Raw genomic sequence first — 15,949 nt, forward strand, 5'->3', positions numbered from 1 at the left:
GACTACGTGGGTTTCCGCCGGGTGCTCCAGTTTCCTCCCACCGCCAAAAGACTTGCAGGTGATATGTAAATTGGCCATTGTAAATTGCCGCTAGTGTAGGTAGGTGGTAGGGAATGTGGGATTACTGTAGGGTTAGTATAAATGGGTGGTTCTTGGTTGGCACAGACTCGGTGGGCCGAAGGGCCTGCTTCAGTGCTGTATCTCCAAAATAAAAATTGGGGCGGCACAGTGGTTAGCACCGCAGTCTCACAGCTCCAGCGACCCGGGTTCAATTCTGGGTACTGCCTGTGCGGAGTTTGCAAGTTCTCCCTGTGACCGCGTGGGTTTTCGCCGGGTGCTCCGGTTTCCTCCCACTGCCAAAGACTTGCAGGTTGATAGGTAAATTGGCCATTGTAAATTGCCCCTAGTGTAGGTAGGTGGTAGGGAATATGGGATTACTGTAGGGTTAGTATAAATGGGTGGTTGTTGGTTGGCACAGACTCGGTGGGCCGAAGGGCCTGTTTCAGTGCTGTATCTCTAAATAAAAAAATAAATATAACTGGTAGATATCAAGTGATATTATGGGAGGATGGGTTGCAGCAGGGATGCTTTGACTTGCGTGTATTAATTTTCGCATTTAATAATGCTTTTGCCAATGTCAACTGTCAGTTGAACACTGTCTTTTCTGAGCCGATAACCAGTCCTGACTGAAGCTACAGAAAGGTGGGATGGGATGTAGAACAAAAACACATTGGGAAAAGACTGCATTTCACAATGCAACATATTGTGTAAGATTATGACCTGAATTTTCCTTTCCCAATAGTGGCGAATGGTCAGGCGGTTTCGCTGTGTTTTTCCCTTCCAATCAAGTGCTGTTTGACATCTTGGGGGTGTGGTTGGGGGGGGGGGGGGGGGCGGGGTGAGAAGACACAGAAGGTGTGCGGAAGGGGGCCAGTCAGATGGTGCTGATACCTGAGAAGAGACCCCGATGGACGGGAAATTTAGGCAAAGCCAGGGGCCAGAGATAACTGTCATAGAACTTTCCCATACCTGTTTCTCTCTTATCTGTCTCTCTCCCCCCCTTCTCCCTGTCTCAGTATTTTAAAGTTTATAACAGTTTTCAGAAATGCCACAACGGTTTTAAAATATTTAAAATTATAATAAACGCAACTGCTATTGTGTGTCCTCAGCTTGTGGCACCACTGGGGAGGGCATGGCTTTGCCAGCACTGGAAACTTCACTGTTTGTCACCAGCCTAGACCTTGCTGCAGCAAGAGGAAGTTTTCGCTGCAGCCTATGAAGCAGTGAAGTGTGGATTTTTCTGTGCAGTCAGCGGCGAACACTGCCGCTTTGCCACCGACAGGAAAATCCAGGCCTATATTTCCACGACATATTGTGTGGAAAAAATAAAGTTGCTGAGCAGCAAGTCCAAGCCATATACTATCCCAGCAAAACTTTCCAAACTGCATATTATGCTCCATATTAAAAAGCTTTGCTTTCCCTTCATGGCTTCTTCTATAAAAGGTCAGCTAATTCCAAGACGAGGCCCTTTTATGTTATGGTTGCAAGCAACTGCTTGCTTCTCTTACTGTCTGCTGTACTTCTAAATACAAACAGTAGCAGCAAAATCTCCTGGATCTGATTAAATGCCATCAGATCTTTGCTGAAAAGTAAAAGTGCAGAGCCACAGTCTTCCACTTTTATGAATGAAAATTATGGATCTGACTTTCTGTGGGTCTGCCTTAGGAGCAATGGCAATGAGTAAACAAAGAAGGAACGTAACATATATGAAGGCAGCAGTTGCCGGTGAGTGCTGTCTCCTGAGGATCCCTTAGCAAATATAGAAGCAAATTCTGACAATACATTCTGTACTGAACATGACAGCAGCATGGACTGATACACAAGAAAATGTTTCTCGTTTTAACCTATTAACTGTCTGTCTGTCCATTTTACAGGCATCAGAAGGGGCCATCTTAATCTCTCAATTCATATTAAAAAATCAATACAAAATATCCTCATACATCTTACCTGTCATTTGAGGCATTGAGTTCAAGAACAGCATCCTTTAAAGCAGGTCCCAACAGTGCCCGTGCTAAGCACAGGATACTGGTCGTCTTTCCAGTGCCAGGTGGACCCTTGATGATGATGCAAATAAATGGTCAGCTTTTGAAGATATGCAATAGTTTAAACCGTTCACATCGAAGAATCAATTTAGACAACAAATGCTGAGAGCAAACATCAGATTCTGTGTTATTTTAATAAAATGTTAGCACCCAGCAATAACTCTTGGCTTTAATAAACATGAAAAGATTACACTGTCAATCGTAATGTAAACATGGTGATGCCTTGCTGTCATCATTCCATCTAAATCATGTGCTCCTATTAGACATACATTTTAAACCTGTTGGTAAAATTATATTTTATAGCTCATAGCTGTACACATGTTGTGTCCCAGTGATGTAAAGAAAATACATTACCGAGTGTTACCTTTTGTATAACCAATGAGGTTTATTTTCCATAAACCAGAAATCCCCAACATGTATTTTCTAAATAATCCAAGGAAAATTCTTCTCTCATGTGAACGGTAAAAGTTGAGGTTTGTCAATTTTCATCTCACCAATTACAATTTATTTTAAAAAAGGATATTGTGGGTTAAATGTTTCTCATTGACAGTGAAACACAATAACCTTTGGGAAGCCATTGATTTTCTATGAATGTCAACATTGGATTTCATAACCATAAATGATGTCAAGATTCAATCAAAAGTTTAGGATCAACAGTTCTTTACCACTCAAACATTCTAGTTATATGAGATTAAAAGCTTTAAACCATGATCAAGGCACAAGTTATGTCCATGGGTGTGACTAGGGAGAAAGGTGGTCACCAAGGACTTAACTCAAGACAACATAAATCCAGTTACTGGGTTGCGACTAATGACCTCTTCTTTTTAGGTATTATTACTGGTAAACTTTGCATTATTTTTGAAGCATATTGATGTAAATTAAACTTCATGGTCAATGGAAATTTCAGGCACAAGCCAAATGGTGGCAGTTCTCATCAACCTCATGAGCACAAGTAAAACAATTGTGCAAGGTTGCGTTCAGGCCAAGAAACACTGGTCAATTGTCACTGTTAAGACATGAAATGGTAGCAATAGTAGTTAAAAAGGTTGAGGGGAAAAATGATGCAAACTGACAGCAGTGAAAATACAAGTTCAAAGAACAGATTTGGTTTCATCACAACTTAAAACACGATTTCTGATTTCCTGTTAACGACGACACTTCAGGTGTCAATATCCTTCAGTTTTGACAGATCATATCTTGACCACATCAACTTTTCTGTTGATTTACAAAATCTCAGTATGTTGCCATCAAACATTCCTCTCCGATAATTAAATAGGCGTTGCTCTGTATAGTGATTCATACTCACAGCAATAATGATGTTGGGTACATTTCCCTCCCGTGCAAACACCTGTTAAAGATGACACAACGAGATTACTAAAGTAATTGCCGTCAGTACGCATTTGAACACTCAACAATGAACTAATCTGGAAGTGCTAGATTATAGTAATACATATTTTAATAGACCAATGGGATATTGCCAGGGGCTATGAGGCTACCACAAAACCCGGTTGTCTTCTATGAATGAAGATGCTTAAAACTGCTAGACAAATGAAGAGTTAATACTTACAGTGCTGTAAGTTTGAGAAATTAAATCCTTTTTATGAACTCTCCAAATAACAACTATCTTTCTCCAGCTGCAGGGAGATTGTGGCATTCACCACAAATAACTGCTAATGCTATTTTTTAAACAGTTAACAGATTCTATAACTTTCTTCCCCCTCCTGCCCAAAGAAACATCAAACTTCTTCAATGTACTCCAACCAGTGGTGCATCAATATTGGACCAGAGAAAACAGACCCAACCCTTCAACTTCAAATATTCAAGACTTTATTGGAGCATAAATGGACAAGGTCCAAGAAACAAGGTCCTGATATTACAGAATTATCCTCAGATTGATAAATTTATAGACTAAATGATTACTAAACCGTTAAGGAGATACACTCAGGAAACTAATCATCCTCCCAAAAGAACACAAGCTTTACTTGATAAATAAAAGACACTTTGGTCCTTACTAATCTATGTTGGAAGCGTGTTTTATTGGGCTAATTTTGGCAAGATTTGTGGTGACCATAGCCAGTGATGAGTGCACTTGGAAACAGAGGTATTATCTGTGTCAGTTTTTGACATGTGCTACATCTCAGTGAGGTGTAGAAAAGGTTAGGAACAGAATGAAGCTACCTCTTCCGTTATCACAGCTGGCAGTAGTCTTCATATTTGTCTCCAACCTTTTGCCCCCGATTTTCTTCTCTCCTCCTCCCATCCCAAGTATGCTGCCCCTGGACAAGTAAGCTGTGAGGAGGATGCAAAGAGGCTGCAAAGGGATACAGACCAGTTAAATGATTGGGCAACAAAGTGGCCGATGGAGTATAATGCGGGGAAGTGTACAAAATTATTCACTTTGGTACGAATATTTTTTAGATAATGAGAGACTAGTAAATATTAGCATTAAATGAGTGTATGCGAATTACAGAACGTTACACATAAGTACAGCAAGCAATTAGGAAAGCAAATGGTTTCTTAGCCTTTATTGCAAGTGGGTTCAAGTATAGAGTAATAATATAGGGCTTTGGAGAGACCACACCAGGAGCATTGTGTACAGTTTTGGTCTCCTGATTCAAGGAAGGATATACTTGCCTTAGAAGGGTTGTAATGAAAGTTCATTAGATTGATTCCAGAGATGAGAAGGCTGTGAAATGAGGAGAAATTTAATAGAATGGGCTTATATTTTCTAGAGTTAAGAAGAATGAGGATCTCATTGAAACATATAAAATTCTTTGTGGGCTTGATGGGGTAGATACAGAGAGGCTGTTTCCCCTGGCTGGGGAGTCTAGGACTAGGAATTGTAGTCTCAGAATAAGGGGTTAGCCATTTGGAACTGAGATGAGGAGAAACATCTTCACTCAGAGGGTTGTGCACTTTTGGAATTATCTACCCCAGAGGGCAGTTGATGCTCAATGAGTATATTCAAGACAGCGACTGATAGATTTTTGGGCACTAAGGGAATCAAGGGATATGGGAATAGGGTAGGAAAGTGGAGTTGAGGTAGATCAATCATGATCTTACTGAATGGCAGAGCAGGTTCGAGGGACCCTACTCCTGCTCCAATTCCTTAGTCTATGAGCAAGTAGGGTGGAAAACCAGTTTTAGTGCAATAATCATTGCTACTTTGTGGGGCAGGGGTGGGAGGGAGAGGGGAACAGTGTTTAAGCCACTATCTCAACTCATTTCAACATACTTCAGAGACTGAAGCTAAACTGTAAGGGAAGTCACCTGTAATTAGACAAATCTCAGCAGCAGCTCCTTTATTACTCTTGACAGTTTTGTAAAGAACTTACATACGCATTAGGAGGAGTAGGCCACTCAGTCTCGAGCCTGCTCCGCCATTTAATACAATCATGGCTGATCTGATTGCAACCTCAACTCCGCATTCCCGCCTACCCCCAATCACCTTTCACCCCTTGCTTATCAAGAATCTATCAACCTCTGCCTTAAAAATATTCAAAAACTCTGCTTCCACTGCCTTTTGAGGAAGAGTTCCAAAAACTCAACCCTCAGAGAAAAAATTTCTCCTCATTTCTGTCTTAAATAGGCGACCCCTTATTTTTAAACAGTGACCCCTAGTTCTAGATTCTCTCGCAAGAGGAAATATCCTTTCCACATCCACCCCGTCAAGAGCTCTCAGAATCTTATGTTTCAATCAAGTCGCCTCTTACTCTTGTAAACTCCAGCGTATACAAGCCTAGCCTGTCCAACCTTTCCTCATAAGACAATCTGCCCATTCCAGGTATTAGTCTAGTAAACCTTCTCTGAACTGCTTCCAGTACATTTACATCTTTCCTTAAATAAGGAGATTAATACTGTACACAGTACTCCAGATGTGGTCTCACCAATGTCCTGTATAACTGGAGCATAACCTCCCTACGTTTGTTTTCAATTCCCCTTGCAATTCCCCTTGGGGCGGCACAGTGGTTAGCACCGCAGCCTCACAGCTCCAGGGACCCGGGTTCGATTCCGGGTACTGCCTGTGTGGAGTTTGCAAGTTCTCCCTGTGTCTGCGTGGGTTTTCTCCGGGTGCTCCGGTTTCCTCCCACAAGCCAAAAGACTTGCAGGTTGATAGGTAAATTGGCCATTATAAATTGTCACTAGTATAGGTAGGTGGTAGGGAAATATAGGGACAGGTGGGGATGTTTGGTGGGAATATGGGATTAGTGTAGGATTAGTCTAAATGGGTGGTTGATGTTCGGCACAGACTCGGTGGGCCGAAGGGCCTGTTTCAGTGCTGTATCTCTAATCTCCATTCTATTAGCTTTCCTAATTCCTTGCTGTACCTGCATATGACTAACCTTTTGCAATTCATGCACTAGAACACCTAGATCCCTCTGCAATCGATCACCCATTTAGCTACTATGCTTCTTTTTTATTCTTCCTGCCAGTTAAACCCTATGCACTTCATTTTCAGAGTTCAATTCTCCTCCTCAAAATGTTTGAGCCAAGGAACACTAGGAGCAAAACTAAGTACTATCAGACTTAAAGAAAAAGTGTTTAATTGCGCAAAGATGGGTGGCAGGTCCGAAGATTGGACAGAATGCATGGGAACACCACCACCTTCAAGTTTCCCTCCAAGCAACACACCATCCTGATTTGGAACTATATCGCCGTTCCTTCACTGTTGCTGGGTCAAAATCCTGGAACTCCCTTCCTAACAGCACTGTGGGTGTACCTACCCCACATGGACTGTAGCGGTTCAAGAAGGCAGCTCACTACCACCTTCTCAAGGGCAATTAGGGATGGGCAATAAATGCTGGCCTGGCCAGTGACGCCCACATCCCATGAATGAATTAAAAAAAAACCATGTTGACTCTGCCTGATTACCTTGAATTTTTCTAAGTGCTCTGCTATAACGTCTTTAATACCTTCTCACATTTTCCCTATGACAGATGTTAAGCTAACTGGCCTGTAGTTTCCTGCTTTCTGTCTCCCTCACTTTTTGAATAAAGGAGTTCTAGTAGCTATTTTCCAAACTAATGGAACATTCCCCGAATCTAGGGAATTTTGGAAAATCAAAACCAACGCATCAACTATCTCACTAGCTACTTCTTTTCAGACCCGAGGATGAAGTCCACCAGGACCCGGGGACTTGTCAGCCCGCAGCTCCAGCAATTTGCTCAGAACCACTTCCCTGGTGATTGTAATTTTCGAGTTCCTCCCTCCCTTCCATTTCCTGATTTACAGTTACTTCTGAGATGTTACTTGTATAATCTATGGTGAAGATCGATGCTAAATACCTGTTCACTTCATCTGCCATCTCCTTATTTATTCCCCAGACTGAATTTCTATAGGACCAACACTCACTGTTAACTTTTCTTTTTAAAATATCTATAGAAACCCTTACTATGTTTTTATATTTCTAGTTAGCTTTCTCTCATACTCTAATTTTTCCCTCCTTATTAATCGTTTAGTCGTTCTTTCTTGCTTTTTATATTCTGTCCAATCTTCTGACCTGCCTTTGCGCTATTATACACTTTTCCTTTAAGTCTGATAGTACTTAGTTTTGCTCCTAGTGTTCCTTAGCTCATACATTTTGAGGCAGAGAATTGAACCTTGAAGACAAAGTGCATAGGGTTTAACAGACATGGAAACTAGTTTTACACTTTATTTAAATTACACAAGTTCTTCAATAGGTGTTGGCTCAGTGCTCCAAACTTGGGTGTATTTACAGTGCTGGCAGTGACTAAGGAGCATTCTGCATGCGCACATTTGCTCCCCAGTTGCATGCATTGATTTGTTGGCTGTGCACCTTCTACTATGCCAGAAACCGATCTATACAAGCAAGGAAAAAAAAATGTAACTGGCCTGCACAAGCAGTCTAACAATTTAGCCCACCTGCAGACTAGGGGGAGGTGTCCAGTGGCATTCACAGTTGCTGAAGAAGCCTTTGAGACACTTTGTAGTTTTTCTGGTGATGAACAAGCGCATGGGTAAGGCTTCCACTGCTATGTCCAGACTGGCCAAGAGAGTGTGGGAAAATGGCGCACTGACACGGAACACAAAAGTCCGAGTGTATCAGGCCTGTGTCCTCAGTACCTTGCTCTACGGCAGCGAGGCCTGGACAACGTATGCCAGCCAAGAGCGACGTCTCAATTCATTCCATCTTCGCTGCCTTCGGAGAATACTTGGCATCAGGTGGCAGGACTATATCTCCAACACAGAAGTCCTTGAAGCGGCCAACACCCCCAGCTTATACACACTACTGAGTCAGCGGCGCTTGAGATGGCTTGGCCATGTGAGCCGCATGGAAGATGGCAGGATCCCCAAAGACACATTGTACAGCGAGCTCGCCACTGGTATCAGACCCACCGGCCGTCCATGTCTCCGTTATAAAGACGTCTGCAAACGTGACATGAAATCGTGTGACATTGATCACAAGTCGTGGGAGTCAGTTGCCAGCATTCGCCAGAGCTGGCGGGCAGCCATAAAGACAGGGCTAAATTGTGGCGAGTCGAAGAGACTTAGTAGTTGGCAGGAAAAAAGACAGAGGCGCAAGGGGAGAGCCAACTGTGCAACAGCCCCAACAAACAAATTTCTCTGCAGCACCTGTGGAAGAGCCTGTCACTCCAGAATTGGCCTTTATAGCCACTCCAGGCGCTGCTTCACAAACCACTGACCACCTCCAGGCGCGTATCCATTGTCTCTCGAGATAAGGAGGCCCAAAAGAAATAGATGCCATCTCGTTTCTATGGTGGTGCTAGCTGCCAAAGTTGCGGCTAATGTTGGCAATAACACTAATACAAATTAAAATCCTCCAAATTTGGACAACTAATAATTATCCAAATCCATCAACATTAGGATCAATAACTGGAAATTAAAATGGAAAAAATTGATGTGCATCTGGTTGACAATGGTTTGTGCTTATACAGCTAATGGAAATAACTCAGAGTGCCTCCCATTTTCAATTCTAGATCACTGAAATTTGAATTCGGTTCCTGACCAATCTGTTGTTTTTCTCAATGTTTACTATTTTAAAAAAAACTTAAGACAATTCACCTTGTTTTGATGATAAAGCCGCACTTTAGAGAAACCAGTGTTTGTTCATTGTAAAGAGACAAGGTGAAGAATAAGAAAAACTAAATTCTTGGTGGAAAAGTAAAACTAAATGAAGAGACTTTTTTTTCAAAAAAGGAACCCTCCTCCAGGAAAAAAGTGAGATTCCTCCCACCTTAAATCAAAGTTCAAACTGCTAGCTAAACCTTTGCTAACGTAATGACCATTCTTCCTACAAACAAAACTAAAATTTTAAAATTTCTACATAACTAAGTTGTTGATTTATCATTCTACCAGTAATTTTTAGTAATAGGCATGTTTAATATGTTTGAAAATGCTGAATGGGTTACAACATTCCATCTCAAAATGCATTGTAAAATGGCAATATAAAGGTTTGTTTATGGGAACCCCAATTATAATGCATCAATATTTAACTGCAGAACCAGTTGTGCCTGCAGGTTTTGCTTTAACAGTCGACTCCCATAATAAATATGCTATGGTCGTACATAGTTCTGGCAAAAGTTGATCTTCCTGTGCTTCCTCCTACTAGTCACTTGGGAACTCCCAAAAAGCTATATCAGCACAAGCAGGAACACTGAAAAACATAACACTCTGTGCCTCTTCAATACATGTGCTACATATTATTCCTCCCTAACAGTTAATCTAAATCACCTCATACCTCAAGTTAGACTCTGTACAAAGTGGGTATTTGACTCCCCAATAATATTCATTGCCTCTCACCATCACCCACCTCACCTTCCCCCAGACAGAGTTTTTCAAACTCATTGTAGCTCCACCTGGCAACCCAATAGTGGGAGTTCTCCACGAAAGGATAGAATGTTCAGTACCCTGAACTATGTCTACCATTTTGTTTTTTCCTATTCAGTAGACACTTAAAAAAATCTAAATAAACAGAACTCTGCTACATGTGGCTTTGGTAGCTTTCCAAGCAGATCAAAGCATCATTTATCAGCTTAACGGTAGGAAACTTGATAGGTAATTAAATGTTTGAGCGCCCTTATGCATCCTGGCGTACTAGGTCGAGACTCCAAGTGCAACAGTGCAGGAGATCAAATTCAATTTTTAAATTTACTGATGTATTAGCATTGGCAGGATAAGTAAAGAAAGTTCATTTTCCTCACCATGTAACTTGTCAACTTTTTAGACTTGTCTTTTTTTTTTAAACATTACAAAAATCTATTTAACACCTTTAATGTGATAAAACATTCCAAGGCACTTCACAGGAGCGTTATAAAACAAAATGACATCAAACCACATTTGGAGATATTAGGACAGATTACCAAAAATTCAAAGAGGTTGGTTTTAAGGTGTGTCTTTTTATAGCAGGAAAGAGAGGTAGAGAGAGAGATATTGAGGGATGGAATTCTAGAACTGAGGGCCTAAGCAGCTGAGGTATGGCTGTTAATGGTGTAACGATTAAAACTGGGGATGTGCGAAAGGCCAAAATTAGAGGAGTGCAGATATCTCGGAGGGTTGTGGGGCTGCAGATTACAGAGATAGGGAGGGGCGAAGCCAGAGAGATTTAAAAACAAGGATGAGAATTTTAAAATTGAAACATTGTTTAATTAGGAGCCAGTGTAGGTCGGTGAGCACAAAGGTGATGGGTAAACAGGACTTGATATGCGTTAGGAACGGGCAGCACAGTTTTGATTCAACTCAAGTTTACAGACAGTAGAACGTGGGAAGCCAACCTGGACCATCTTGGAATAGTTAAGTCTAGAGATAACAACGGCATGGATAAGGGTTTCACCAGATGAGCTGGGGCGGAGGTGAAGTCGGGTAATGTTAAAGAGTGGAAATAGGCAGTCTTAGTGAGAACGCAGAAATGTGGTGAGAAGCTCATCTCAGGGTCAAGTATGACACCAAGATTGTAAGCAGTCTGGTTCAGCCTCAAACAGTTGCCAGGGAGAGGGATAGACTCAGTGACTGGGAAACAGAAAAGTGCCAGAAACTACCTCCAACCTGCTGACGGTTTCTTCATTCCCCACGACTTCACTCAGTTTCAGTGGTCTGTATTTCTCAACCCTAAATAAAGTAAAAACAGCAGAATATTTTTAAAACTAAATTTTGACACTTCAAAAAGATTGCAAACGAACAATAGCTTACATTAATAAGATGTAGAAAAATCACACAAGATACTTCAGAGGAAGGTGAGTTGAGAGATGGCCAAGACATAGGCATTAGGAAAGCTTGTTAAAGGTAGACAGGGTAGACTGGACAGAGGGGCTAGGTTAGGAAGTACCAGATAGTATGGTTCTGCCTGGATGGTGGGGCAGAGGGAACTGGGTGTTCTATTCCAGAAAGCCAGTTGGTGAAGGATGGTAGTGGAGCCAATCTTTACTCAGTCATACGCACATTTACAGAGTTAATCATTATAAGCAGACACCTCCGCATGCAATGACTTGAAACGTTAACTCTTTTTCTCTCCACAGATGCTGCCTGACCTGCTGAGGTAGCAAAGGCACAGAATGTACTCTGATTGGGAGACTTCAATGCCATTACCAAGAGTGGCTCAGTAGCACCACTACTGACCATGCTGGCCGAGTCCTAAAGGATACAGCAAGACCTGGACAACATCCAGACTTGGGCTGATAATTGGCAAGTAACATTCATGCCACACAAGTGGTGGGCAATGACCATCTCCAACAAGAGAGAATCTAGCCATCTCCCTTGACATTCGATGGCATTAACATCTCTGAATCCCCCACTATCAACCTCCTGGGAGTCACCATTGACCAGAAACTGAACTGGACCAGCCGCATAAATGCTGTGGCTACAAGAGCAGGTCAGAGGCTGGGAATTCTGCGGCAAATATCTCACCTCCCGACTCCCCAGTGCCGGTCCACCACAAGGCACAAGTTAGGAGTGCGATGGAATACTCTCCACTTGCCTGGATGAATGCAGCTCCAAAAACACTCAAGAAGCTCGACACCATCAGGACAAAGCTGGCACACCATCCACAAACATTCACTCCTTCCACCACCGATGCAGTGGCAGCAGTTTGTACCATCTACAAGATGCACTGTAGCAACACACCAAGGCTCCTTCGACAGCACCTTCCAAACCCGCAACCTTTACCACCGAGAAGGACAAGGGCAGAAGATGCCTGGAACACCAGCACCTACATGTTACATACCATCCTGACTTGGAATGATACCATCATCCCTTCACTGTCACTGGGACAAAATCCTGGAACTCCCTCCTAACCTTGGGGGAGAAGGGGGAGGTACCCCTGACCCAGCACAGGGTAGGGGATTGCCCTGGCATATCTCAGGGCAGTGTGGTGGGGGGGGGGGGGGGGGGGGGGGTTGGATTACCTTGGAGTATCAGGGTGGTGTGGGTGGGGGGGGGGGGGGGGGGGAACGGATTGCCCTGGCGTATCTCAGGGCAGCGGTGGTGGTGGTGGGGGGGTTGCCCTGGCATATCTAAGGGCGGTGTGGTGGGGGGGGGGGGGTAGATTTCCCTGGCGTATCTCAGGGCAGTGTGGTGGGGGGGGATTGCCCTGGCGTATCTCAGGGCAGTGTGGTGGGGGGGGGGGGGGGGGGGGGGGAGAGATTGCCCTGGCGTATCAGGGTGGTATGGTGGGGGGGGGAGATTGCCTTGGCGTATCTCAGGGCAGTGCGGTGGGGGGGGGGGGGGGGATTGCCCTGGCGTATCAGGGCAGTGTGGTGGGGGGGGATTGCCCTGGCGTATCAGGGCGGTGTGGTGGGGGGGGGGGGGGGGGGGGGGATTGCCCCTGGCGTATCAGGGCGGTATGGTGGGGGGGATTGCCGTGGCGTATCTCAGGGCAGTGCGGTGGGGGGGGGGGGGGGGGATTGCCCTGGCGTATCAGGGCGGTGTGGTGGGGGGGGGGGATTGCCCTGGCGTATCAGGGCGGTGTGGTGGGGGGGGGGGGGAGATTGCCCTGGCGTATCAGGGCGGTGTGGTGGGGGGGGGGGGAGATTGCCCTGGCGTATCTCAGGGCAGTGCGGTGGGGGGGGGGGGATTGCCCTGGCGTATCAGGGCGGTGGGGGGGGGGGGATTGCCCTGGCGTAACAGGGCGGTGTGGTGGGGGGGGGGGGGGGGATTGCCCTGGCGTATCTCAGGGCAGTGCGGTGGGGGGGGGGGGATTGCCCTGGCGTATCAGGGCGGTGTGGTGGGGGGGGGGGGGAGATTGCCCTGGCGTATCAGGGCGGTGTGGTGGGGGGGGGGGGGAGAGATTGCCCTGGCGTATCAGGGCAATGTGGTGGGGGGAAGAGATTGCCCTGGCGTATCTCAGGGCAGTGCGGTGGGGGGAGGGATTGCCCCTGGCGTATCAGGGCGGTATGGTGGGGGGGAAGAGATTGCCCTGGCGTATCATCATCACCGCCGCCGCCGCTACCACCACCACTCACCAGGGCAATTCGTAAGCAGCTGTTGCTGTTCGCCCTGTAGCAGTGGAAGCCGAGACCTCCTTTTCCTCTTTCTCCTGGCCGCTGCCGCTCTCTCGCGCCGCTGTCTCCATGTTTACCGTTCCCGCGCAATGCGCGTTACGTCAGCACGTCCGGGGCAGCCCGTACGTCGCTGCCTCCTCTCCTTTATCAACAGCTGTAGAGCATAACGCAATAAAACCTTCAAATGCTGACGTATTTAACAATTCACCCACTTGCAACGAATCGAAGACTTTCTGCTGCTTTCTTATGTTACGTCACAATGTCCAGCTTCCTCAGGGGTTTTGCCGATGGAGCCGGCGACTCGGCCAACGATATGTGGTGCAAGAGCATCCCTCTGCTGGTTTCACGTGGCGGGGAATGGTCCTCCGGCGTGAGAGAGCTGACGCGCGCGTGCACCATCCGGGCTGGCGCGAGTGCGAGCGGGAACGGGAGCGCGCGAGGGAGCAGTCGGTTAGAGGTTAAAGTGAATGGGCGATTGAGTCAGCAATCGGCGGATCGTCATTTTCTCTACCCTCCTCCCGCCCAACTTCCCCATAGTCTTGCTGCTGCTTCCTCACTTCATTCCTCCCTAGTTTCCTCTCTGTGTTTTAAATTCTACATCTTCGCTGATGAAACAAAGTAAGGAAAAGTTTTCGGTAAAGGAACAAGGGGAAGCCGGAAAGGTAAGCAAGGTGCTGGCTGTTGTGTGAGTATTGGTGATGGTGTACGTGCCACACTGGGAAAGGTTAACCTGCATCAGAGTGAGCGTACCTGTAACACACACCCAGCCACCCCCCCCCCCCCCCCCCCCCAACTTTCTCAACTACTCAGCCACACTTCGAACACACACCTACATTCATCTTACTTAGTTCACTGTCTTCTGTATCAAGCTTCACTTAAAGGGCAACTCACAGCTTCTGGGGTTCCTGAAGGTTGGTCCTGAATTCCCACCGATCTCTTACTACTTCAACTTGAGCCTTTACTTAAACCTACTGCACTTTTGAAAAAAAGATATATGCAAAAGCTTCTTTCCCTGACAAAAATATTAGCACCTGCCAGGACTTAGTTAGTACCTAATCTTTGTTATCACTTTTGTTAAACAAAGATGTCAAATAGTTGAATTCTAGCTAAAGAGATATAATAAACTCTAATTGCCGTAGAAGCCTGGCAGGCAGTTGCTGTCAGTTCCATAAAGTAGCTGCGTTTGCTGGCACTTTTTAACCATGTATTTTTTTTAAAAACTTCAGAGGAATATGATCCTATTATTTGGTTTGGATGCACAAAACACAACAGTGTAAAGTCCAGAGGGATTACATTTTGTTTGGCAGGCTGTCAAAATATACTGGCATCTAATGTTTTCATCTAAGTTGTTGATCAGTTTTGTCTTGTGAGTATTTAAAAGTCACTCATGTAATGGCAAAGTCTAAGTTTAAACTATGACGCATTTTGCAAGGTAGTGTGCCTGATATTTGCAATTTCTCACATTATGTAAGATACAAGAGTTCCTGGTATCTCACTTGATTTGATCAGTTTTGAATTTCAAGTCTGTCTTATATATTGCCTGAAGTTGACCTTAACAGCCTCTCTCTCGACCAGAAGTTGCTTTTGTAATCCACTGTCTACAGATACAATAGTATTGCCTGGAAAAGTTGGGAGGGGTGTAACAATGAGATGCCCCATTGTATAAACAGGATATTGTGGCCCTCACTTGAATCCTCACTGTTACTTCGTTGGCACCAGCTGGACCTCATCGTCCTAAGGCGAGCCTCTATAAATGGTGTCCAAATCACGCGTAGTTTCCACAGTGCGGACTGCGACACCGACCACTCCCTGGTGTGCAGCAAAGTTAGACTCAAACCAAAGAAGCTGCATCACTCCAAGCAAAAGGGCTGCCCATGCATCAACACTAGCAGAATTTTTTATCTACAGCTGTTACATAAGTTTCTAAATTCACTTGAAAAAGCCCTTCAAAACACTCCCACAGGGGATGGAGAGACCAAGTGGGCCCACATCAGAGATGCCATCTATGACTCAGCAATGATCACCTATGGCAAACGTGTGAAGCAGAATGCAGACTGGTTTCAATCTCACTTTGAAGAGCTGGAACCTGTCATAGCCGCTAAGCATATTGCACTGTTGAACTACAAGAAAGCCCCCACTGAGTTAACATCCGTAGCATTTAAAGTAGCCAGAAGCACTGCACAAAGAACAGCCAGGCGCTGTGCAAATGACTACTGGCAACACCTATGCAGTCATATTCAGCTGGCCTCTGACACCGGAAACATCAGAGGAATGTATGATGGCATTAAGAGAGCTTTTGGGCCAACCATCAAGAAGATCGCCCCTGCCCACCCCCCCAAGTCAAAATCAGGGAACACAATCACTGACCAATGC

The 15,949-nt window shown here is 44.9% G+C and overlaps 2 protein-coding genes across 3 annotated transcripts in view; one reads left to right on the top strand and one right to left on the bottom strand.

Moving 5' to 3' along the window:
- rfc2 (replication factor C (activator 1) 2) overlaps positions 1 to 13,781 on the bottom strand; it is a 34,118-nt gene extending 20,337 nt beyond the window's left edge. Inside the window, exons 1-4 of the mRNA XM_068010088.1 lie at positions 13,538 to 13,781; positions 11,120 to 11,189; positions 3,409 to 3,450; positions 2,008 to 2,114 (exon numbers count right to left, since the gene is read on the bottom strand). Of these exons, the coding sequence (XP_067866189.1) occupies positions 2,008 to 2,114; positions 3,409 to 3,450; positions 11,120 to 11,189; positions 13,538 to 13,647 (329 nt within the window). The 5' untranslated portion in view covers positions 13,648 to 13,781. The remainder of the gene's footprint in view (positions 1 to 2,007; positions 2,115 to 3,408; positions 3,451 to 11,119; positions 11,190 to 13,537) is intronic.
- A 206-nt stretch (positions 13,782 to 13,987) lies between these two features.
- The window catches only part of LOC137346575 (E3 ubiquitin-protein ligase rififylin-like), a 129,662-nt gene continuing 127,700 nt past the window's right edge, over positions 13,988 to 15,949 (top strand). For both annotated transcript variants that reach the window (XM_068010089.1, XM_068010091.1), the window contains exon 1: positions 13,988 to 14,238. The gene's annotated coding sequence lies outside the window, so the exon portion shown is untranslated. The remainder of the gene's footprint in view (positions 14,239 to 15,949) is intronic.

The sequence above is a fragment of the Heterodontus francisci genome, chromosome 30 (assembly GCF_036365525.1).
Source record: "Heterodontus francisci isolate sHetFra1 chromosome 30, sHetFra1.hap1, whole genome shotgun sequence".
NCBI lineage: Eukaryota > Metazoa > Chordata > Chondrichthyes > Heterodontiformes > Heterodontidae > Heterodontus > Heterodontus francisci.